This window comes from Bolinopsis microptera, chromosome 3 (assembly GCF_026151205.1).
Source record: "Bolinopsis microptera isolate Bmic1 chromosome 3, MBARI_Bmic_1.0, whole genome shotgun sequence".
In the NCBI taxonomy this organism is placed as follows: domain Eukaryota; kingdom Metazoa; phylum Ctenophora; class Tentaculata; order Lobata; family Bolinopsidae; genus Bolinopsis; species Bolinopsis microptera.
This window is the reverse complement of record NC_087074.1, coordinates 232619-258932: the sequence shown is the minus strand read 5'-3', so window position 1 is coordinate 258932 and position 26314 is coordinate 232619. Positions and strand designations below refer to the sequence as shown.

General features: G+C 38.8%; 1 protein-coding gene across 2 annotated transcripts in view; it reads right to left on the bottom strand.

The window, feature by feature from the left end:
• The window catches only part of LOC134812954 (histone-binding protein RBBP4-like), a 152923-nt gene that overhangs the window by 11530 nt on the left and 115079 nt on the right, over positions 1–26314 (bottom strand). For both annotated transcript variants that reach the window (XM_063820587.1, XM_063820586.1), the window contains exons 5-6: positions 15465–15562; positions 14990–15163 (exon numbers count right to left, since the gene is read on the bottom strand). In XM_063820587.1, coding sequence (XP_063676657.1) covers positions 14990–15163; positions 15465–15562 — 272 coding nt within the window. The remainder of the gene's footprint in view (positions 1–14989; positions 15164–15464; positions 15563–26314) is intronic.

Genomic DNA, 26314 nt, shown 5'->3' with positions numbered 1-26314 from the left:
TGGTTAATAAGAGTGTATAATGTACTGACCTGTTTAATAAGAGTTTATAATGTACTGACCTGGTTAATAAGAGTGTATAATGTACTGACCTGTTAATAAGAGTGTATAATGTACTGACCTGGTTAATAAGAGTGTATAATGTACTGACCTGTTTAATGAGAGTGTATAATGTACTGACCTGGTTAATAAGAGTGTATAATGTACTGACCTGGTTAATGAGAGTGTTAATGTATGACCGGTTTAATAAGAGTGTATAATGTAATGACCTGTTTAATAAGAGTGTATAATGTACTGACCTGGTTAATAAGAGTGTATAATGTACTGACCTGTTTAATAAGAGTGTATAATGTACTGACCTGTTTAATAAGAGTGTATAATGTACTGACCTGGTTAATAAGAGTGTATAATTTACTGACCCTGTTTAATAAGAGTGTATAATGTACTGACCTGGTTAATAAGAGTGTATAATGTACTGACCTGGTTAATAAGAGTGTATAATGTACTGACCTGGTTAATAAGAGTGTATAATGTACTGACCTGGTTAATAAGAGTGTATAATAAACTGACTTGGTTAATAAGAGTGTATAATGTACTGACTGGTTAATAAGAGTGTATAATGTACTGACCTGTTTAATAAGAGTGTATAAAGTACTGACCTGGTTAATAAGAGTGTATAATGTACTGACTTGGTTAATAAGAGTGTATAATGTACTGACCTGGTTAATAAAGAGTGTATAATGTACTGACTTGGTTATAAGAGTATAAGTGTACTGACTTGGTTAATAAGAGTGTATAATGTACTGACTTGGTTAATAAGAGTGTATAATGTACTGACCTGGTTAATTAGAGTGTATAATGTACTGACTTGGTTAATAAGAGTGTATAATGTACTGACCTGTTTAATAAGAGTGTATAATGTAATGACCTGTTTAATAAGAGTGTATAATGTACTGACCTGGTTAATAAGAGTGTATAATTACTGACCTGTTTAATAAGAGTGTATAATGTACTGACCTGGTTAATAAGAGTGTATAATGTACTGACCTGGTTTAATAGGAGTGTATAATGTACTGACCTGTTTAATGAGACGTGTATAATGTACTGACCTGGTAATAAGAGTGTATAATGTTCTGGACCTGGTTAATGAGAGTGTATAATGTACTGACCTGGTTAATAAGAGTGTATAATGTACTGACCTGTTAATAAGAGTGTATAATGTACTGACCTGTTTATTAGAGTGTATAATGTACTGACTGGTTTAATAAGAGTGTATAATGTACTGACCTGTTTAATAAGAGTGTATAATGTACTGACCTGTTTAATAAGAGTGTATAATGTACTGACCTGTTTAATAAGAGTGTATAATGTACTGACCTGGTATATAAGGTGTATAATGATACTGACCTGGTTAATAAGAGTGTATAATGTACTGACCTGGTTAATATAGAGTGTATAATGTACTGACCTGGTTAATATGAGTGTATAATGTACTGACCTGGTTAATAAGAGTGTATAATAAACGGACTTGGTTAATAAGAGTGTATAATGTACTGACTGGTTAATTAGAGTGTATAATGTACTGACCTGTTTAATAAGAGTGTATAATGTACTGACCTGGTTAATAAGAGTGTATAATGTACTGACTTGTTAATAAGAGTGTATAATGTACTGACCTGGTTAATAAGAGTGTATAATGTACTGACTTGGTTAATAAGAGTGTATAATGTACTGACTTGGTTAATAAGAGTGTATAATGTACTGACTTGGTTAATAAGAGTGTATAATGTATGACCTGGTTAATAAGAGTGTATAATGTACTGACCTGGTTAATAAGAGTGTATAATGTACTGACCTGGTTAATAAGAGTGTATAATGTACTGACCTGGTTAATAAGAGTGTATAATGTACTGCCTGGGTAATAAGAGTGTATAATGTACTGACCTGGTTAATAAGAGTGTATAATGTTACTGACCTGTTTAATAAGAGTGTATAATGGTACTGACCTGGTTAATAAGAGTGTATAATGTACTGACCTGTTTAATAAGAGTGTATTATAATGTACTGACCTGGTTAATAAGAGTGTATAATGTACTGACCTGGTTAATAAGAGTGTATAATGTACTGACCTGGTTAATAAGAGTGTAATAATGTACTAAACCGGGTTTAAATTTAAATTTGTAAAAGGGACTACCTGGTTAAAAAAGAGTGTATAATGTACTGACGGGTTTTAATAAGAGTGAAATTTGTACTGACCTGTTTAAAAAGGGTTGTAAAAAGGGTATTTGGACCGGGTTTAAATTAAAGTGTTTTAAATGTATGCCCCTGGTTAAAAAGTTTTTATAATGTACTGACCTGGTTAATAAGAGTGTATAATTACGCCCGGGTTAAAAAGGGATGTATAATGTAGCCCTTTTTAAATAAGGGGTGTTTAATGAAAGACCTGGTTTTTTAAGAGTGTAAAAATTTTGGGACCTGGTTAATAAGTGTTTTATGTAGGGTCGGGTTAAATAAGGGTAAAATTGTATGACTTGGTTATAAGAGTGTATAATTTTTACGACCTGTTTAATAAGTGTAAATTACTAAACCTGGTTAAAAAGGGGTATAATGTACTGCCCTTTTTAAAAGGTGTAAATGTACTGCCTGGTTAAAAAGAGTGTATAATTATTTGGCCCTGGTTAATAAAGGTATAATTTACTGCCCTTTGGTTAATAAATTTATAATTATGACTTGGTTTTTTAAGGTTTTAAAATTTTTAAGGGCCCTTGGGTTTTAATTTAAGAGTTTTTAAAAATGACTGATTTGGTTTAAAATAAAGTGTAAAATGTACTGACCTGGTTAAAAAGAGGGGAAAAAATTTTCGGACCGGGTTTAAAAAGGGTTTATAATGTACTGCCCCTGGGTTAATAAGATTTGGTATAATGTACTGACCGGGTTAAAAAGAGTGTATAATGTACTGCCGGGTTTTTAAAGAGTGTTTTTTTGAATGACCTTTTTAAAAAGAGTTATAAGTACTGCTTGGTTAATAATTTTTGAAATAATGTACTGACCTTTTTTAAAAAAGATTGTAAAAAGTACTGACCGGGTTTTAAAAAGAGTGTATTTTGTACTGCCCTTTGGTTTAATAAGAGTGTATAATTTTACTGCCCTGGTTAAAAAGAGTGTAAAATGTACTGCCCGGTTTAATAAGTGTAAAATGTACGACCTGGTTAATAAAAAGTGTATAATGTACTGACCGGGTTAAAAGAGGGGAAAAGTACGACCTGGTTAAAAAGAGTTATAATGACTGACCGGGTTTTAATTTAAGGTTTAATTTTCTGACCGGGGTTAAAAGATGTATAATGTATTTGCCCGGGTTAAAAAGGGAGTGTTTTAATTTTATGCCCGGTTTAATAAGAGTGTATAATGAACTGATTTGGGTTAAATAAGAGGGGTATAATGTTGACCTTTTTTTAAAGTGTATAAGGAAATGCCCGGTTTTAAAAAAGAGGTAAAAATGTAACCCGGTTAAAAAGAGGGAAATAATGTACTGACCGGGGTTTTTAAAAAATTTTATAATGTACTGCCCTGGTTAATAAGAGTGTTTTAATGTACTGACCGGGTTAAAAAAGGGTATAATGAAACTGACCGGGTTTTAATTAAGGGTGCAAAATTTAAATGACCCTGGTTAATAAAAAGAGTTGTAAAATGACGGGGCCCGGTTTAAATAAGATTTTAAAATTGTAAGCCCGGGTTTAAATAAGATTGTAAATGTCTGATTTGGGTTTTAATAAGGGAGGGGGTAAATTTTCTGACCTTTTTTAAAAAGAGTGTTTAATGTTGACCGGGTTTTAAATAGGTGTATAATGTACTGCCCGGGTTAATAAGAGTGTAAAATGTACTAAACCGGGGTTAAATAAGAGTTATAATGAAAGGGACCGGGTTTTAAAAAGAGTGTATAAGGTACGTTTTGGGTTAAAAAGAGTTTTATAATGTACTGATTTGGGTTTTAATAAGGGGTGAAGGGACTAAATTTTGGTTTAAAAATAAGAGTGTTATAATGTTCTTAAAACCCGGGGGAATTAAAGATGTATAATTACCGCCCCTTGGTTAAAAAGAGTTTTTAAAATGTACTGACTTGTTAAAAAGAGTGTAAAAGTACTGATTTGGGTTAAAAAGAGTACATAAAATTTTTTGTTTCCAAAACCGGGTTTAATAAGAGTGAAAAATAATGTACTAAACTGGTTAAAAAGAGTGTTTTTGGTACTGCCCGGGTTAAAATAAGAGTTTTAAAAAAAAAAAGGGGAAAAATTTAAAACCCGGGGTTAAAAAGAGTGTATAATGTAGCCGGGTTTAATAAGAGTGTAAAAATGAAATGCCCTGGTTAATAAAGAGTGTATAATGTACTGACATGGTTAATAAGAGTGTATAATGTACTGACTGGTTAATAAGAGTGTATAATGTACTGACCTGTTAATAAGAGTGTATAATGTACTGACCTGGTTAATAAGAGTGTTAATGTACTGACTTGGTTAATAAGAGTGTATAATGTATGACTGGTTAATAAGAGTGTATAATGTACTGACTGGTTAATAAGAGTGTATAATGTACTGACCTGGTTAATAAGAGTGTATAATGTACTGACCTGGTTAATAAGAGTGTATAATGTACTGACTTGGTTAATAAGAGTGTATAATGTACTGACTTGGTTAATAAGAGTACATATAATGTACTGACCTGGTTAATAAGAGTGTATAATGTACTGACCTGGTTAATAAGAGTGTATAATGTACTGACCTGGTTAATAAGAGTGTATAATGTACTGACCTGGTTAATAAGAGTGTATAATGTACTGACCTGTTAATAAGAGTGTATAATGTACTGACCTGGTTAATAAGAGTGTATAATGTACTGACCTGGTTAATAAGAGTGTATAATGTACTGACCTGTTTAATAAGAGTGTATAATGTACTGACCTGGTTATAAGATGTATAATGTACTGACCTGGTTAATAAGAGTGTATAATGTACTGACCTGGTTAATAAGAGTGTATAATGTACTGACCTGGTTAATAAGAGTGATATGTACTGACCTGGTTAATAAGAGTGTATAATGTACTGACCTGTTTAATAAGAGTGTATAATGTACTGACCTGGTTAATAAGAGTGTATAATGTACTGACCTGGTTAATAAGAGTGTATAATGTACTGACCTGGTTAATAAGAGTGTATAATGTACTGACCTGGTTAATAAGAGTGTATAATGTACTGACCTGGTTAATAAGAGTGTATAATGTACTGACCTGGTTAATAAGAGTGTATAATGTACTGACCTGGTTAATAAGAGTGTATAATGTACTGACCTGGTTAATAAGAGTGTATAATGTACTGACTGGTTAATAAGAGTGTATAATGTACTGACCTGGTTAATAAGAGTGTATAATGTACTGACCTGGTTAATAAGAGTGTATAATGTACTGACCTGGTTAATAGAGTGTATAATGTACTGACCTGGTTAATAAGAGTGTATAATGTACTGACCTGGTTAATAAGAGTGTATAATGTACAGACCTGAGTGTATAATAAACTGACTTGGTAATAAAGTGTATAATGTACTGACCTGGTTAATAAGAGTGTATAATGTACTGACCTGGTTAATAAGAGTGTATAATGTACTGACCTGGTTAATAAGAGTGTATAATGTACTGACCTGGTTAATAAGAGTGTATAATGTACTGACTGGTTAATAAGAGTGTATAATGTACTGACCTGGTTAATAAGAGTGTATAATGTACTGACTGGTTAATAAGAGTGTATAATGTACTGACCTGGTTAATAAGAGTGTATAATGTACTGACCTGGTTAATAAGAGTGTATAATGTACTGACCTGGTTAATAAGAGTGTATAATGTACTGACCTGGTTAATAAGAGTGTATAATGTACTGACCTGGTTAATAAGAGTGTATAATGTACTGACCTGGTTAATAAGAGTGTATAATGTACTGACCTGGTTAATAAGAGTGTATAATGTACTGACCTGGTTAATAAGAGTGTATAATGTACTGACCTGGTTAATAAGAGTGTATAATGTACTGACCTGGTTAATAAGAGTGTATAATGTACTGACCTGGTTAATAAGAGTGTATAATGTACTGACCTGGTTAATAAGAGTGTATAATGTACTGACCTGGTTAATAAGAGTGTATAATGTACTGACCTGGTTAATAAGAGTGTATAATGTACTGACCTGGTTAATAAGAGTGTATAATGTACTGACCTGGTTAATAAGAGTGTATAATGTACTGACCTGGTTAATAAGAGTGTATAATGTACTGACCTGGTTAATAAGAGTGTATAATGTACTGACCTGGTTAATAAGAGTGTATAATGTACTGACCTGGTTAATAAGAGTGTATAATGTACTGACCTGGTTAATAAGAGTGTATAATGTACTGACCTGGTTAATAAGAGTGTATAATGTACTGACCTGGTTAATAAGAGTGTATAATGTACTGACTTGGTTAATAAGAGTGTATAATGTACTGACTTGGTTAATAAGAGTGTATAATGTACTGACTGGTTAATAAGAGTGTATAATGTACTGACCTGGTTAATAAGAGTGTATAATGTACTGACCTGGTTAATAAGAGTGTATAATGTACTGACCTGGTTAATAAGAGTGTATAATGTACTGACCTGGTTAATAAGAGTGTATAATGTACTGACCTGGTTAATAAGAGTGTATAATGTACTGACCTGGTTAATAAGAGTGTATAATGTACTGACCTGGTTAATAAGAGTGTATAATGTACTGACCTGGTTAATAAGAGTGTATAATGTACTGACTTGGTTAATAAGAGTGTATAATGTACTGACCTGGTTAATAAGAGTGTATAATGTACTGACCTGGTTAATAAGAGTGTATAATGTACTGACCTGGTTAATAAGAGTGTATAATGTACTGACTTGGTTAATAAGAGTGTATAATGTACTGACCTGTTTAATAAGAGTGTATAATGTACTGACCTGGTTAATAAGAGTGTATAATGTACTGACCTGGTTAATAAGAGTGTATAATGTACTGACCTGGTTAATAAGAGTGTATAATGTACTGACCTGGTTAATAAGAGTGTATAATGTACTGACCTGGTTAATAAGAGTGTATAATGTACTGACCTGGTTAATAAGAGTGTATAATGTACTGACTTGGTTAATAAGAGTGTATAATGTACTGACTTGGTTAATAAGAGTGTATAATGTACTGACTTGGTTAATAAGAGTGTATAATGTACTGACCTGTTTAATAAGAGTGTATAATGTACTGACCTGGTTAATAAGAGTGTATAATGTACTGACCTGGTTAATAAGAGTGTATAATGTACTGACCTGGTTAATAAGAGTGTATAATGTACTGACCTGTTTAATAAGAGTGTATAATGTACTGACCTGGTTAATAAGAGTGTATAATGTACTGACCTGGTTAATAAGAGTGTATAATGTACTGACTCGGGAGCATGTAAGATTATATCCAAAGTTTGTTCGCCAATGGGGTGTGTCTGGGTGTCAAAGATCTTCAAGGTGGGTGCTACTTGTGATGAACTCTAGAAGGATGGGGTGGTAATACTCGGTCTGGCCGTCTGGAAGCCCATAGAATTCCAGTTCAGAAACCGAGTAAGGAGGTGCGGCTACTGATGAGAAGCCTCCTTAAAGTTTATTTGGGTTAGAAACGACATCTGGGTCCCTACCCTCGCACAAGATTATTCTCAATTTTCTTGTTGTGTTCCACAACTATACTTCTGTATACTTCAGTGATTGGGCTGATGACTCCAGTGAAAGGGCTGGTGACTCTAGTGAAAGTGCTGGTGACGATGAGAAAGACCATAAACCAGGGATTCCTTCGGGAGCATGTAAGATTATATCCAAAGTTTGTTCGCCAATGGGGTGTGTCTGGGTGTCAAAGATCTTCAAGGTGGGTGCTACTTGTGATGAACTCTAGAAGGATGGGGTGGTAATACTCGGTCTGGCCGTCTGGAAGCCCATAGAATTCCAGTTCAGAAACCGAGTAAGGAGGTGCGGCTACTGATGAGAAGCCTCCTTAAAGTTTATTTGGGTTAGAAACGACATCTGGGTCCCTACCCTCGCACAAGATTATTCTCAATTTTCTTGTTGTGTTCCACAACTATACTTCTGTATACTAGTCCGAGACGAAACGGAATCTCGTTAGCTTTTCGTGTTAAAAGCGATTTCTCAACGGTTATCACCTCTCTAGATGATTCTTAAAACATTTGGACTTCATGGCAAGGTTGAAATACATGCAATGAGGGCGTTTTCGGCCACACCCTTTTTCAGGGTTTCGCGGTCACTCGAATTATTGTATTTCAGCCCAGGAAGGTCTTAAAGACTATTCCGATACACCAAAATGTGCCTAATAGCCACATTTATATACAACTTATGAAGCAACATATACCTTAAAATGCTTTGTTTCGGAAATATGGCCGAAAAAACGGTTTTTGGCTTGACGCAGTTCATAATTTCCGTGATTTTTGGCATTTCTGCCTAGGAAGGTCGTAGAGACTATTCTGATACACCAAAATGTGCCTAATAGCCACATTTATATACAACTTATGAAGCAACATATACCCTAAAAGGCTTATTTTCGGAAATGTGGCTGAAAAACGGATTTTTGTCGAGCAAACAATGACAATATTCACAAATGGGCTATTGGACTGTTAACTAGAAAGGTCTTAAAGACTCATGAGCAACACAGCATTTGTCACAAGATGTAAGATGACTCACTTTGTGTCCAGAAACACCTACAAAAATTGGAGAATGATCTACTTTATTGGGCATCTCTTTTAATGGGCCAGGCCAGCAGCATATTTGTGTCTTACGAAATGGCAATTTTTCAAAATTACGGTTTCTTTAGTAAAGGTCAATGGGTCAGTTGCAAACAGCAAATTGTTCGCAATTGCCGACTTATGCACATCATATACTCAAAAACGCTCACTTTAGGAGTCATTAGTAAATAACTAATACATGATTTGTGAAAACTCCAACAATTTTTCCTTGGTACCAATTTAAATAAAATGTGTGACGTGCCAGACCAAAATTCAACTTCAAACTTTTTATTTATTCATGCCATGAAACCATGATATATGTTCCATGAATACCGGACCTAAAATAAATCGGCACTGGATCCGGGCCAGATTGACGCTTGACCACTGACCAGTATAAGTACCCCACTTTATAATCATAATTGACTTCACTGCCTCGACCAATATTGGTCTGTAATCCCTGGATTGAGATCTGTTGGCTGCAGTTTAATTTAGCTCATTTACCATAATAGTAATACCGCAGTGGTTTGGTTCGCATAGATTTTCTCATCGTATGATAATGTGTGTCATTCCCTCGTTTTTTAATCAAGTGGTTACTGGCTAGCTCTTTTTTATTACAGCTGCCTCGAGATCTTATCTAGGGCACTAATACATTAGTACTAGAACATTAGAACTGTAATTCTAGAACTTCAGATTAAGATTACTTGGCCGAATGGCAGGGTTCGAGATTCGACTCTAAAACGCTCAGTTTAGGAGTGATTAGTAGATAACTACTGCATGATATGCGAAAACTCCAACTAGACAAGGATCATGCTTAATCAAAGTGTTCCTCGAATTGAACTTAAGTCTTGTAACCTACTGGAGTTTGGGCCACTGAATTGATCTAGGTAAACTATAGGTAAAAATATAATATTAATCATAAGCTAAAATGTACTAATCTTTGTATTCTAAATGGGGAAAAGAAGAAACATTGTCAGTCAGTCGAGAAAATTGTCAGTCAGGCTATATATATATATATATGAATACGAACTGATATTAATTTTAGAATGTCGGGAAATTCATTAAGATTTTTATTCTTTGGATTTTTAATTGTGCTACGAATCCGAGTTTGAGTTGATAACCCCGAATTTCCTGTTTGACTCTCAAAGAAAGGAACCAAGGCTTACGTTATTCTTTTTGGCTCTGAGATCCAACTTTAAGATCGGACTTCGGAGATCCTCGCGTCGGAGATCATGTAAGTGTAACATCAGTACATGACATCAGACTTTTTTGCTTGATATTGGACCTATAAATCTAATTATATATTCGAAACAGCACGAGATGTAACCAAGGTTAATTTAGATAAGATATACCAGCTTTAGGGGTTACAAGACCCCACGAAAGGCAGGCAGAGCATCCTAAATCCTCATGCTATCCTCACGTTGACCATCTAGGTCCAAACTCCAGCCTCTCATTAAAAAACAGCTATTAGGCCCGAGATCCGTCCCTTGTCCCGTAGTGTCCCGTAAGTAAGAGATCGTTCAGATTTTGGTCATTTAGACCCCCTCCCCGCTCTAAAATCCACTTTACCCAAAGCTGGAAAAATGTCACATGTGAAACCTAAATAGCTAAATCAGCATCTCGAGACCTTCTATTATAAAAACCCCGTGATCCTACTATAAGATTATAACTTATAAGGCATAAAGGCATTGCATGCCGAAATTAAGATTCACTTCAACTGGTGATGTGAGCCTGGTATGTTACCTGAATGCCCTCAGTCAAATCTCGAACCCTGTTAATGCTATTCTGCCAAGTAACCTTAATCTGAAGTTCTAGAATTACAGTTCTAATCTTCTAATGTTCTAGTATTTGTGCCCATGCCCCAGATAAGATCTCGAGGCAGCTCACAGCTGTAATAACAGAAGAAATAGCCAGTCACCACTTGATTAAAAAACGAGGGAATGACATTGACAGTTGACACACATTATCAAACGATGGGAAAATCTATGCGACTGAAAAAAAGAATATGGGGTCATTTTGAAGTGGGAACCAGACCACTGCGGTATTATAAGAAATTAGCTAAATTAAATTGCGGCCAACAAATCTCAATCCAGGGATTACAGACCAACATTGGTCGAAGCAGCGAAATCAATCATAATTAAAAAGTGGGGTACTGGTCAGCGGTCAAGCAACAATCTGATCCGGATCCAGTGCCGATTTATTTTAGGTCTGGTATTCTTGGTACATATATTAAAGTCACTATTGTGACGGTACATTAAAACTAGACAGAAACAAAGTGTGAAGGGCCTGAACGGAACCCCTCGGTTTCAATTCCTTGTTTAACACTGCCGTACAGCAAGGACATTCGCCGGGTTCTCCAAGGATGGGCACATAACTCATTATGGTTTCATGGCATGAATAAATAAAAAGTTTGAAGTTGAATTTTGGTCTGGCACGTCACACATTTTATTTAAATTGGTACCAAGGAAAAATTGTTGGAGTTTTCACAAATCATGTATTAGTTATTTACTAATGACTCCTAAAGTGAGCGTTTTTGAGTATATGATGTGCATAAGTCGGCAATTGCGAACAATTTGCTGTTTGCAACTGACCCATTGACCTTTACTAAAGAAACCGTAATTTTGAAAAATTGCCATTTCGTAAGACACAAATATGCTGCTGGCCTGGCCCATTAAAAGAGATGCCCAATAAAGTAGATCATTCTCCAATTTTTGTAGGTGTTTCTGGACACAAAGTGAGTCATCTTACATCTTGTGACCAATGCTGTGTTGCTCATGAGTCTTTAAGACCTTTCTAGTTAACAGTCCAATAGCCCATTTGTGAATATTGTCATTGTTTGCTCGACAAAAATCCGTTTTTCAGCCACATTTCCGAAAATAAGCCTTTTAGGGTATATGTTGCTTCATAAGTTGTATATAAATGTGGCTATTAGGCACATTTTGGTGTATCAGAATAGTCTCTACGACCTTCCTAGGCGGAAATGCCAAAAATCACGGAAATTATGAACTGCGTCAAGCCAAAAACCGTTTTTCGGCCATATTTCCGAAACAAAGCATTTTAAGGTATATGTTGCTTCATAAGTTGTATATAAATGTGGCTATTAGGCACATTTTGGTGTATCGGAATAGTCTTTAAGACCTTCCTGGGCTGAAATACAATAATTCGAGTGACCGCGAAACCCTGAAAAAGGGTGTGGCCGAAAACGCCCTCATTGCATGTATTTCAACCTTGCCATGAAGTCCAAATGTTTTAAGAATCATCTAGAGAGGTGATAACCGTTGAGAAATCGCTTTTAACACGAAAAGCTAACGAGATAGCCTTTTAGAACGGTTGGGATCCGACTATACTTCAGTGATTGGGCTGATGACTCCAGTGAAAGGGCTGGTGACTCTAGTGAAAGTGCTGGTGACGATGAGAAAGACCATAAACCAGGGATTCCTTCGGGAGCATGTAAGATTATATCCAAAGTTTGTTCGCCAATGGGGTGTGTCTGGGTGTCAAAGATCTTCAAGGTGGGTGCTACTTGTGATGAACTCTAGAAGGATGGGGTGGTAATACTCGGTCTGGCCGTCTGGAAGCCCATAGAATTCCAGTTCAGAAACCGAGTAAGGAGGTGCGGCTACTGATGAGAAGCCTCCTTAAAGTTTATTTGGGTTAGAAACGACATCTGGGTCCCTACCCTCGCACAAGATTATTCTCAATTTTCTTGTTGTGTTCCACAACTATACTTCTGTATACTTCAGTGATTGGGCTGATGACTCCAGTGAAAGGGCTGGTGACTCTAGTGAAAGTGCTGGTGACGATGAGAAAGACCATAAACCAGGGATTCCTTCGGGAGCATGTAAGATTATATCCAAAGTTTGTTCGCCAATGGGGTGTGTCTGGGTGTCAAAGATCTTCAAGGTGGGTGCTACTTGTGATGAACTCTAGAAGGATGGGGTGGTAATACTCGGTCTGGCCGTCTGGAAGCCCATAGAATTCCAGTTCAGAAACCGAGTAAGGAGGTGCGGCTACTGATGAGAAGCCTCCTTAAAGTTTATTTGGGTTAGAAACGACATCTGGGTCCCTACCCTCGCACAAGATTATTCTCAATTTTCTTGTTGTGTTCCACAACTATACTTCTGTATACTTCAGTGATTGGGCTGATGACTCCAGTGAAAGGGCTGGTGACTCTAGTGAAAGTGCTGGTGACGATGAGAAAGACCATAAACCAGGGATTCCTTCGGGAGCATGTAAGATTATATCCAAAGTTTGTTCGCCAATGGGGTGTGTCTGGGTGTCAAAGATCTTCAAGGTGGGTGCTACTTGTGATGAACTCTAGAAGGATGGGGTGGTAATACTCGGTCTGGCCGTCTGGAAGCCCATAGAATTCCAGTTCAGAAACCGAGTAAGGAGGTGCGGCTACTGATGAGAAGCCTCCTTAAAGTTTATTTGGGTTAGAAACGACATCTGGGTCCCTACCCTCGCACAAGATTATTCTCAATTTTCTTGTTGTGTTCCACAACTATACTTCTGTATACTTCAGTGATTGGGCTGATGACTCCAGTGAAAGGGCTGGTGACTCTAGTGAAAGTGCTGGTGACGATGAGAAAGACCATAAACCAGGGATTCCTTCGGGAGCATGTAAGATTATATCCAAAGTTTGTTCGCCAATGGGGTGTGTCTGGGTGTCAAAGATCTTCAAGGTGGGTGCTACTTGTGATGAACTCTAGAAGGATGGGGTGGTAATACTCGGTCTGGCCGTCTGGAAGCCCATAGAATTCCAGTTCAGAAACCGAGTAAGGAGGTGCGGCTACTGATGAGAAGCCTCCTTAAAGTTTATTTGGGTTAGAAACGACATCTGGGTCCCTACCCTCGCACAAGATTATTCTCAATTTTCTTGTTGTGTTCCACAATAAGAGTGTATAATGTACTGACTTGGTTAATAAGAGTGTATAATGTACTGACCTGTTTAATAAGAGTGTATAATGTACTGACCTGGTTAATAAGAGTGTATAATGTACTGACCTGGTTAATAAGAGTGTATAATGTACTGACCTTGGTTAATAAGAGTGTATAATGTACTGACCTGGTTAATAAGAGTGTATAATGTACTGACCTGGTTAATAAGAGTGTATAATGTACTGACCTGGTTAATAAGAGTGTATAATGTACTGACCTGGTTAATAAGAGTGTATAATGTACTGACCTGGTTAATAAGAGTGTATAATGTACTGACCTGGTTAATAAGAGTGTATAATGTACTGACCTGGTTAATAAGAGTGTATAATGAACTGACCTGGTTAATAAGAGTGTATAATGTACTGACCTGGTTAATAAGAGTGTATAATGTACTGACTTGGTTAATAAGAGTGTATAATGTACTGACCTGGTTAATAAGAGTGTATAATGTACTGACCTGTTAATAAGAGTGTATAATGTACTGACCTGGTTAATAAGAGTGTATAATGTACTGACCTGGTTAATAAGAGTGTATAATGTACTGACCTGGTTAATAAGAGTGTATAATGTACTGACCTGGTTAATAAGAGTGTATAATGTACTGACCTGGTTAATAAGAGTGTATAATGTACTGACCTGGTTAATAAGAGTGTATAATGTACTGACCTGGTTAATAAGAGTGTATAATGTACTGACCTGGTTAATAAGAGTGTATAATGTACTGACCTGGTTAATAAGAGTGTATAATGTACTGACCTGGTTAATAAGAGTGTATAATGTACTGACCTGGTTAATAAGAGTGTATAATGTACTGACCTGGTTAATAAGAGTGTATAATGTACTGACCTGGTTAATAAGAGTGTATAATGTACTGACCTGGTTAATAAGAGTGTATAATGTACTGACCTGGTTAATAAGAGTGTATAATGTACTGACTTGGTTAATAAGAGTACATATAATGTACTGACCTGGTTAATGAGAGTGTATAATGTACTGACCTGGTTAATAAGAGTGTATAATGTACTGACCTGGTTAATAAGAGTGTATAATGTACTGACCTGGTTAATAAGAGTGTATAATGTACTGACCTGGTTAATAAGAGTGTATAATGTACTGACCTGGTTAATAAGAGTGTATAATGTACTGACTTGGTTAATAAGAGTGTATAATGTACTGACCTGGTTAATAAGAGTGTATAATGTACTGACCTGGTTAATAAGAGTGTATAATGTACTGACTTGGTTTGGAAGAGTGTTTGGTGTAGTCGAAAACTAGCACATCTGAAGATGGAGTTTTGGTTGCTATGACGGAGGGTTTCTGCGGCATGTATCGAGCTCTGTTCACCTCTCCTTCATGGTTTATCTTTATATCTAATTCCACCTTCGCTTTACTGTTACCAAATCCTCCATACTCTGGTAAAAATATCAGTTGTCACTTTCTCTAATGCTAACTTTTAATCCTAGAGAAAATCAGTAGATATTATGAAGTTATAAAGTTATAAAGTTATAAACTCGTCTTCACAAACAAGGGGGGGGGGGGGGGGGGGCCGGGGGTTGCACAGTAGTAATGGGTAAGAGTATAATGCAATGGGGGGTTGCACAGCAGTAATGGGTAACCCTAACACCCCTACTAACCAGCTAAATGCAGCTTACAATACAACTAACCTCCCCTGTTACTAGGTGGTTACTAGGTGGTTACTAAGTGGTTACTAACCTCCCCTGTCTGAATCGTACTGACTGGCATCAAAAGGTACATCTCCAGCGGGTAACGTCACAGACGCTATTATCAGATAGTTTTGCTCCTTTTCTATTCTGGAAATTACTTTTATTAGATAGTTATAGGGAGGTGGGGCATTTCTCCTGAATTTTAAGGGGGGGGGGGGGGGGGGGGGGGGGGGGGGGGGGCCAATGGATATTTTTTTGTGAAACTTGATTTCGAGATAGCAGTTGACCAACAAACTAAGACCAGTGACCGAACTTTTGAGGGGGTCCCGGACCCCAACCGCCAAACGGTGCCCGCAGGGCAGCCACGCCCATATTTGGTCCAAATTAGGCCCAATTTAGCCAAATACTCTGAACATGCCCAAAACCCAAATTTTAGGTGCTCTACTTGTAGCTAGTGGTCTCTTGAAGTCGTATATGAAATTTCATCAAGATTGGACAAAAAATGACTGAGTTATGAGCCAAAAACCATATGCCCATATTTGGGCATACGCACCAAATTTGGTAGATTTCGTCCCATAAATTGGTCAAATATCAATATTTTTCACTGAAACTTACTTTATATGAAAGGTAAGCCTAAACTACATATTCTCTGTAAGTTATAGCTTTATATCTGTTTAAATGTGGATACTAAGGCGAAAAGACCACAAAAAATGAACTAAATTGCCCATATCTTGGTTCGCGATATTCGCGGAATTGATCTCATTAAAATTGTAACAACTCGATCAGTTTTCAAAATTTTTCCATGAAATTTTCGGAATCGACTCGAAATCGCATTTCCACCTTAGTTTGAGAACAGATTTTTGATTAAGGCCTCCAAAAAAATTTGGCGGCCAAATTCTGAATTTCTCCGGGAAAATTTTGGAAATTGGCCGCCAAATTTTTTTGGAGGCCTAAATCAAAAATCTGTTCTCAAACTAAGGTGGAAATGCGATTTCGAGTCGATTCCGAAAATTTCATGGAAAAATTTTGAAAACTGATCGAGTTGTTACAATTTTAATGAGATCAATTCCGCGAATATCGCGAACCAAGATATGGGCAATTTAGTTCATTTTTTGTGGTCTTTTCGCCTTAGTATCCACATTTAAACAGATATAAAGCTATAACTTACAGAGAATATGTAGTTTAGGCTTACCTTTCATATAAAGTAAGTTTCAGTGAAAATATTGATATTTGACCAATTTATGGGACGAAATCTACCAAATTTGGTGCGTATGCCCAAATATGGGCATATGGTTTTTGGCTCATAACTCAGTCATTTTTTGTCCAATCTTGATGAAATTTCATATACGAGTTCAGGAGACCACTAGCTACAAGTAGAGCACCTAAAATTTGGGTTTTGGGCATGTTCAGGGTATTTGGCTATATTGGGCCTAATTTGGACCAAATATGGGCGTGGCTGCCCCGCAGGCATCGTTTGGCGGTTAGGGTCCGGGACCCCCTCAAAAGTTCGGTCACTGGTCCTAGTTTGTTGGTCAACTGCTATCTCGAAATCAAGTTTCACAAAAAAATATCCATTGGCCCCCCCCCCCCCCCCTTAAGCAAAGTACGCAATAGTCAATATCCCGTCCAAATGGTCGTTAATAGTCAATATCCCGTCCAAATGGTCGTTAATAGTCAATATACCGTCCAAATGGTCGTTAATAGTCAATATACCGTCCAAATGGTCGTTAATAGTCAATATCCCGTCCAAATGGTCGTTAATAGTCAATATCCCGTCCAAATGGTCGTTAATAGTCAATATCCCGTCCAAATGGTCGTTAATAGTCAATATCCCGTCCAAATGGTCGTTAATAGTCAATATCCCGTCCAAATGGTCGTTAATAGTCAATATCCCGTCCAAATGGTCGTTAATAGTCAATATCCCGTCCAAATGGTCGTTAATAGTCAATATACCGTCCAAATGGTCGTTAATAGTCAATATACCGTCCAAATGGTCGTTAATAGTCAATATCCCGTCCAAATGGTCGTTAATAGTCAATATCCCGTCCAAATGGTCGTTAATAGTCAATATCCCGTCCAAATGGTCGTTAATAGTCAATATCCCGTCCAAATGGTCGTTAATAGTCAATATCCCGTCCAAATGGTCGTTAATAGTCAATATCCCGTCCAAATGGTCGTTAACAGTCAATATCCCGTCCAAATGGTCGTTAATAGTCAATATACCGTCCAAATGGTCGTTAATAGTCAATATACCGTCCAAATGGTCGTTAATAGTCAAAATACCGTCCATATGGTCGTTAATAGTCAATATACCGTCCATATGGTCGTTTGATCGACGCCACGCGAATTAAATGCTACTAACATATTGTTAGGTCCACAAAAATTAATGGGCGTCAAACAAGGGGGGGGGGGGGGGGGGGGGGTTGTACAAAGAATAGTTACGTAACACCATTAACTCATTAATCTTGTTTGACAGTATCTTGCTTGGGTTTGGGCAGTCGGTGAATACTTACACTCCTTCATTGCAGGACCATCTATATTATAATTCGGAATTTTATGCCTGACCGCCCACCTGCAAATTAGATAAAAAGCAAAAGGTTGCATAGTAACGGTGTTGGAACGCGCACGTGCATGCGCATTGATTGTTGGGGGATCATGTTTTTTTTGTCCATGCGATTTTGTCCGTTTCCAGAAAATATTTATACTTTTTCTTAATGACATTACAGAGGATTTGTCACCGGAAACAAATATAACCATGTACATGTATGCTGATGATACAAAAATATGGCGTAGAATCACGTCCCAGGATGACCATTGGCTGCTCCAGCGGGATATTAACAGTCTTCAAAATTGGGCTCATCATAATAAGATGGTGTTTCACCCTTCAAAAAGTCACGTTCTTTCTATTACCCGAGCATATTCTATGAATCGTAGTGTTAATTTTGTGTACTCAATGAATGAAACGGCTATCGAATACACAGACATTGAAAAAGATCTTGGAGTACATATCAATAGTAAGTTAGATTGGTCACATCACTGTGATATGATATACTCTAAGGCTAGTCAGAGGTTAGGCCTTCTAAAAAGAACATGTTACTTCACCAAGAACACTAAAAAACGTCGGGCCTTCTATCTATCTCAGGTTAGAAGTCATTTCGAACACTGCACAATTGTCTGGCGGCCTCATTCAGAAACCTCGGTGGAGAAACTTGAATCGATACAAAAAAGAGGTATCAAGTGGATCCTTAATGATATTTACTTGAGCCTTAGGGACAAAAAAAGGTATTTCATAGCGTGTAAGGAACTAAATATCCTTCCACTCTCGGTAAGGTTTGATTACAAGGATATATTATATTTTCATAATATTTTTTATGACATGTCAGTTGTGACATTTCCACCTTACTTACGACGTTTCATGGGAAGTAGGTTAAGGCGATCACATCTAGACGATCTCAGTATGATTAGTGACATTTCTCCTCAAGTTCCACAAAACCTTACGTCAAGCCAGACCAGATGTTCAGGCATATCTAAGTCTTACTTTTACAGAGCACACATTCTTTGGAATAAACTCCCTTATGAATTAAGGGAAATCTCAAGGCCATCCGTGTTTAAAACCCATTTAATTAAGTACCTCTGGACAGTTCTAAACGACCATATAACATCCTCTGACAGTTAAACAATTTACCTTAATGTAACTATATTGTCTAAATATAAATTGATATGAAGTATAATTAATAAAATATGTTAAATAAAGTGTGTTTATAATTATGATTTATGGTACATTGTTATTTATTATATTTATATTTTAGGCTGTAACCTTATTAGTTCAATGGAATAAACCTAGCATGCCTTGGTTGCAGCATCGCTTCACTTATAGGTGCATTTAGGGCCCGATGTAATTGCTATGATCAGTTTACTGGTCAACTGGTGTTTCGGTGTCCCTTATTTTGTTTGCACTCGGTCACTTGTCAAGGCATGTAAGGTCATTCGGCGATATTCTCTTTGAAATAAAATGATGTATTTGTGTAACAATTTGAAAGTTTATTGATTAAAAAAAAAATGGTACCGTACGGACAAAAACGGACAAAAATTGTAACTTTTGATTTAAATTGTCTCCACAATTTGTAACAGGCTATCTGCAGAAATGGGTAGCACGGTTAATGACAATGGTCCTTTCTCAAACATGAAAAAGTTTGGTAGATAATATTCACTTAATTACTATAGGCTAGGCAAGAACTCAATACTCAGATGAAGAGCTAGTGAGCATCTGCTATATGTGCTATACTATGTAGTAGATATGGAAATTGAATTTGGATCAAAAGTCAAAATCCCAAAGTAACCAAGCAGTGTCTTCTAATTACTGCACTATAGGACCAATTCAGACTTATAAGGTCGAGTCTTTTAAATTTTTACGATGTCAAACAAATTTAAATGTAATACAAGAACTGAGAAGGTATCGTACATACGAGGACTGAGGAGGAGGAGGACTGAGGAGGAGGAGGAGGAGGAGGACTGAGGAGGAGGACTGAGGAGGAGGACTGAGGAGGAGGACTGAGGAGGAGGACTGAGGAGGAGGACTGAGGAGGAGGACTGAGGAGGAGGACTGAGGAGGAGGACTGAGGAGGAGGACTGAGGAGGAGGACTGAGGAGGAGGACTGAGGAGGAGGACTGAGGAGGAGGACTGAGAAGGAGGACTGAGGAGGAGGACTGAGGAGGAGGACTGAGGAGGAGGACTGAGGATGAGGAGGAGGAGGAGGGAGAGGAGGATAAGGAGGAGGGGGAGGAAGCATTTAAATGTTATTTTCACAACATTTTTTGTCCGTTTTTGTCCGCCCTACATTTTGTCCGTTTTGAAAATACCGCTACCGAACATACTCAACAATTACACCCTGCAGCCTGCCACTTAGATAATAATAATCATGTTATAATATTATTATGATAGGAAATAATATCCAAAGCCGCGCGCTTTTAGAATGATAATGGCGCGAAAATTGTTCGACTGCAATATAATGTCGTCGCCTGTTACCAGAAGACGTTTCCCTGAAATGTGTATGCGATTTTGTATGCGATTTGCGCGCCGCACGTACGTTAAAATAATTATATTTGTAGAATTTATGACGGTAACCCTTCAAAAGTCAAAATAAACTGCTCGTATATTTATAGACACTATGATATGAATAACTAAATAACACCTTGAACCCAACTTGGAACCACATCCAAGGGCCGCACCGACCCCAAAAAAGCTATAATTCCAGTCAAAAATCTTTACTCGGCCCTGTATGTGATTTGTGTTCCGGGGTAGTGGATAGATGTTTTAGTGGTTGAATAGCTAGTACCTATCCCAAACCATCATAAAAACCAAGTTTTGTTCTCTCAACCCACTCAGGCCACTCCCAGGGGCCACATATAACCCAAAATAGCTGAAATCCAGGTCAAATCCCATACATAAAAATCCAGACTAAGAATCTTTACCCCCGTATGCGATTTATGTTCCGGGGTAGGTGGCCCATGTTTTAGTATTAAAATGGGTACTACCTATCCCAAACCATCATGAAAACCAAGTTTCGACCTCTCAAACCACTCAGGCCACTCCCAGGAGCCACGCCCATCCCAAAATAGCTGAAATCCAGCTGAAATCCCATACAAATTCAAACTGAAAATCTTTACCCCCGTATGCGATTTATGTTCCGGGGTAGGTGGCCCATGTTTTAGTATAAAAATGGGTACTGCCTATCCCAAACCATCATAAAAACCAAGTTTCGACCTCTCAACTCACTCAGGCCGCGCCCAGGGGCCACGCCCATCCCAAAATTGCTGAAATCCAGCTAAAATCCAGACTGAGAATCTTTACCCCCGTATGCGATTTATGTTCCGGGGTAGGTGGCCCATGTTTCAGTATAAAAATGGGTACTGCCTATCCCAAACCATCATAAAAACCAAGTTTCGACCTCTCAAACCACTCACGCCACTCCCAGGGGCCACGCCCATCACAAAATAGCTGAAATCCTGGTCAAATCCCATACAAATTTAGACTGAGAATCTTTACCCCCGTATGCAATTTATGTTCCGGGGTAGGTGGCCCATATTTTGGTATAAAAATGGGTACTGCCTATCCCAAACCATCATAAAAACCAAGTTTCGACCTCTCAAACCACTCACGCCACTCCCAGGGGCCACGCCCATCACAAAATAGCTGAAATCCTGGTCAAATCCCATACAAATTCAGACTGAGATTCTTTACCCCCGTATGCAATTTATGTTCCGGGGTAGGTGGCCCATATTTTGGTATAAAAATGGGTACTGCCTATCCCAAACCATCATAAAAATCAAATTTCGACCTCCCAACCTACTCAGGCCACTCCCAGGGGCCACGCCCATCCCAAAATAGCTGAAATCCTGGTAAAATCAAGATTGAAAATCTTTACCCCCGTATGCGATTTATGTTCCGGGGTAGGTGGCCCATGTTTTAGTATAAAAATGGGTACTGCCTATCCCAAACCATCATAAAAATCAAATTTCGACCTCCCAACCTACTCAGGCCACTCCCAGTGGCCACGCCCATCCCAAAATAGCTGAAATCCTGGTAAAATCAAGATTGAAAATCTTTACCCCCGTATGCGATTTATGTTCCGGGGTAGGTGGCCCATGTTTTAGTATAAAAATGGGTAGTGCCTATCCCAAACCATCATAAAAACCAAGTTTCGACCTCTCAAACCACTCAGGCCACTCCCAGGGACCACGCCCATCCCATAATAGCTGAAATCCAGTTCAAATCCCATAAAAATCCAGACTGAGAATCTTTACCCCCGTATGCGATTTATGTTCCAGGGTAGGTGGCCCATGTTTTAGTATAAAAATGGGTACTGCCTATCCCAAACCATCATAAAAATCAAGTTTCGACCTCCCAACCCACTCAGGCCACTCCCAGGGGCCACGCCTAACCCAGAAAAGCTACAGGGGTTGGGGCAAAACTAACGTTACATATGTTGGGTCTTACACCCACCACCACTGTGTTTCATATTATGGACCTGTAACTTTGCAGATGGCATGCTGTAACTACTCATTCGAGGATTCCGTCGCCAATGTTTGAAAATTTGAATATTTAGACTACGGCCTACGTCCATATATTATTAAATCACCTATATTGTTCTTTCCAGACATACTAGACGCCCATTTATTTCACATTACTGTAGATATTTAATTGTTGCATCTGATCTGAAAAATTGAGGTCAATCGGAGTTGAAATGACGCATTGAATGTATCTCGTTAACAAAATTGATTGGGTGATTATGTGATAGGACAACTTGATTGGGTTCCCTTGCAATTTAACGGGGCCATCTAATCACCTGAACAGGTAGTGTAATATGGAGGCTGGTTGCAGCAGTTTTAGAGTAGTTTTAGCAGTTGTGTAGATTGTAATTTAGTGATTAATATGACCGTTAGTAATGAGTGTAGATTTAGGTAGTTAAGTGACCACGTGGTATCACGTGGCGCGTGTCGATAACGCATTTCTGGACATGTTAGGATTAGTTCTGGAAAAGCTCTTTAGGTGACGTGTTTAATCAAAGTGTTAACCGCTGATCTAGAACGCCCAACGTGGCCCGTCTTGCCACAGTTTAAGTTGTGATTGTTGATAATATCTTTATATTCATCATTCGAACGTTATTACTCGATTCAACTGTTTCCTTTGTTCAACTCTAGCTTAGGACCGAATTGTAGCATTTGAACCGTTTGATTCACAGTACCGCACTTGGTTGCATGTATGTAGTAGTCATATCAGAGTAATTGGCAATACAAGTTATCGTGATTGTCGTATTAACGTAGAGTTCAATACTTAGTTATTGTGAGTTATTGCAGTTGTCAGTCGCTACAACGACTGAGAGTATAGTGTGTAGTGAGAGACTTGTGAGCAGGCACTGTATACCATTGGTACGCCCGGGAGGACTGGTCTGGTGCCAACCTTGTTTTACACTATCTGGAGAACCTAGGAAAGTGGTACTATGTCTGGACTCACAAACATGGAGCAGGAGATGAGAAAACTAGTAGAGGATGAAAGACGGATTGTGGATCAGATTGTGGAGGTGAAATTGGAAATGAAGTCTTGGGACACAAGTGAGAAAGAGGCGGAGATAAAAGAGAGCAAAGTGGAGTTGTTTGATTTGAGCGAGAAGAGAGAGGAGTGTTTGAGCAGAGTGAGAGAGTTGGAGAGAGATATGATCAAGTGGAGACAGGACGCAGAACTTGAGCGAGAGGGATTGATGAGGGATCAAGAAGTAAAGTTGGAGCACACGAGCAACGTATTTCAAGAAAGAGTGAGAACTACTGAGAGTGATGATTTGCAACCCGGAAATACAGAGAGAGATAAGGAGTATACACGATGAAGTGTAAGGCGCCTAGGTATAGGAAGAATGATGACTTTTGTACATTCTTACAGAGATTCGAGCAATGGTCCTGTTTAAGCGGAGTAAAGGACAATCTAGACTTGAGGCTTGCAAATCAGATAGAAGACGATGCAAAGTTCAAGAAAGTCAAGAACATTCGGCTGTTGAGTGAGGAGAGAGGTGACCCTGTGACAAATGCTGATCAGTGGGGGAAAAGGGAAAAGCTATACCCCGCAAACTGATCGGGGAAATTTGAAACAACGTTCACAAGGAGAAAAAAAAGGGCGTTGGGAAGCGGGAGAAATTCGAAAGGGGAAAATTTACGGGACCCCTGCGGAAGATTTACCCGAAAAGGTGTGGAAAGAGAGGGCGGGTTTCACTGTTTGTACGGGGGGTGGAGCCCCCGCTTTTAAAAAGAGGGCTTTCCCGAGGGAACACAGACAGGGGGGACTTTGATAGTGGATCCTTTTAAAAGGCTTTTCCCGGAGGAACACAACCAAGGCGTAGAGGGAGAGCTTCCCCCATGATCCAAAAAATACACGGGAAAATTTCCGGCCCCAATTTAATGGTGTTGGCGGGCCCAAAGGTAAAAAAAGGGGATGAAAAATGACGTCAAATGTGGGGGAAGAAGGGTCCCCGGGCGACCGTTTTGGGAGAATTTTGGGTCCCAAACGTGGGGAGGTAAAGGGAAATTTTGGCCAGGGGGGTTTTTGTAGGGGGTAGATGGTCCGGGTTTTGAGGGGGAGTAGCAGGGGGCGAGTAGGGTGCGGTAGAGGAGGAGTCGCGGGCCCCTTGATTTTTTTAAAAAGTCAGGGGGGGGACACATTCAGAGATTCTGAAACGTCCCCCGGGGGAATTTTGGAAAACCGAGGGGCACCCAGCCCCACAGTGAATGAAAAAGCAGGAATGCGAAGACCATTTAAACGGGGGCGACTGGAAAAAATTTTCTTTTCCCCAAACACCCGCAATTAAAATCACTTTGGGAAGCAAAAGGGGGGAAAATGCTAACTAAAAACCCCCACTTGGGGGCGGGGTTGCAGGGGGGGTGGAGCCTACCTTTTTGTTGCAGGGGGTCGGCTGTGAGTATTGGGGGCCCCCAGGGGTTTTGTTAAGGACTGGGGATTTAAGAGGCGGGATCCGAATTTTTTGGACATTGCCCTTTGGAAGTCCATTTTCTAAAAACCCCACATACAAATCAAGGAAGTTAAGAGGGAAAGGGGTGGTTTAAAAATAAGTTTGTCCCACCCTTCGTGGTAACGATCTGTTAGACACGATTTTCCGTTTTGGAAAGATGACTTCTTGAGATGATTAGGGGGTGGACGCGGGGATTATAACAAGTCCCGATTGGTGTGCATAACAGATGAGGTGCCGTTAAAGGGGAAACCCGGGGAGAATGTAAACGCAATAAAAGTAAAGTTAGCAGATAAAGTCTTTCCTCCTAACACGGTGCAATACATCAGTGGAAAGCTGCAGGCGAAAGGAGTGAACTTCAAGGGTTTGATTGAGCCACAGTACAAGCAAGGAATTGGAGAGACAGGATTCTGTTCGCTCATGCAGTTGTGCACTCTGAGAAGAGACTGATCCCGATGAAGTGTATTAACGCAACTGAGGAACCGAAAACAATTCACAAGAACAAGATCATTGCACTGCTGAAGCCTGTAGGCGATCAAGACTTCATACACGGCGTGCAAAAGGAGCAGGGGTCCACGATGTCGGAGTGAGAGGGACTGCAATTGATGACCAAACTCAGGAGACCAGGAGTGGCCAGGACAGATAGGTGAGGAGAAATGGATTCAGAGTGAGTTAATTGAGAGGCTCGGGCTGGACGAGATAGAGGTGGCATGTCTAACCCTGAGAAGACCAGACTGAGAGAGAGTAATCTGGAGATTCAGGGACTGCTTTCTCGCTGATGAATTTGATATCGGGTGCTGCAATATGTATGAAGCCAAGATCAAGATGAAGGAGGGAAGTCGCCCAGCTGGACATATCCTATACCTACCCCGTACAAACTTCACCAGAGATGGACCGCCAAATTGAACAGATGGTGAGAGCGGGAATAGCAGAGCCCTGAAAGGACCCAGTGACTTCAACCATCCTATATTTTCTGGACAAAAAGAAATACAGAAATCCTGAATCCTGGAGGTTGGTAGCAGACCTGAGGGTACCAACAAAGTCTGCATGGATGAGAAATACCCGTTACCCAACTTGAATCACGTGTTAGACACGATAGATCAGATTCTATTTATTCAAAGTTTCGATCTCTCTAAGAGTTTCTGGCAGATACCATACTCTGAAGATTCGAAGAAGGTTACAGCGTTCATGCACGGGGAAGGTCATACTGTTGGGCTCGTATGATCATGGGTCACAAGAACTCCAGTAGCGTGTTCTCGAAGGGGATGTGGAAACTTCTGGCAACAGTTCCGATAGAACAGTTGATATTCTTCATCGACGATCTGTTCCTGAGTTCAAGACTGTGAGCGACATCTCGACAGATTGGAGATCCTGCTGATGAGACTGG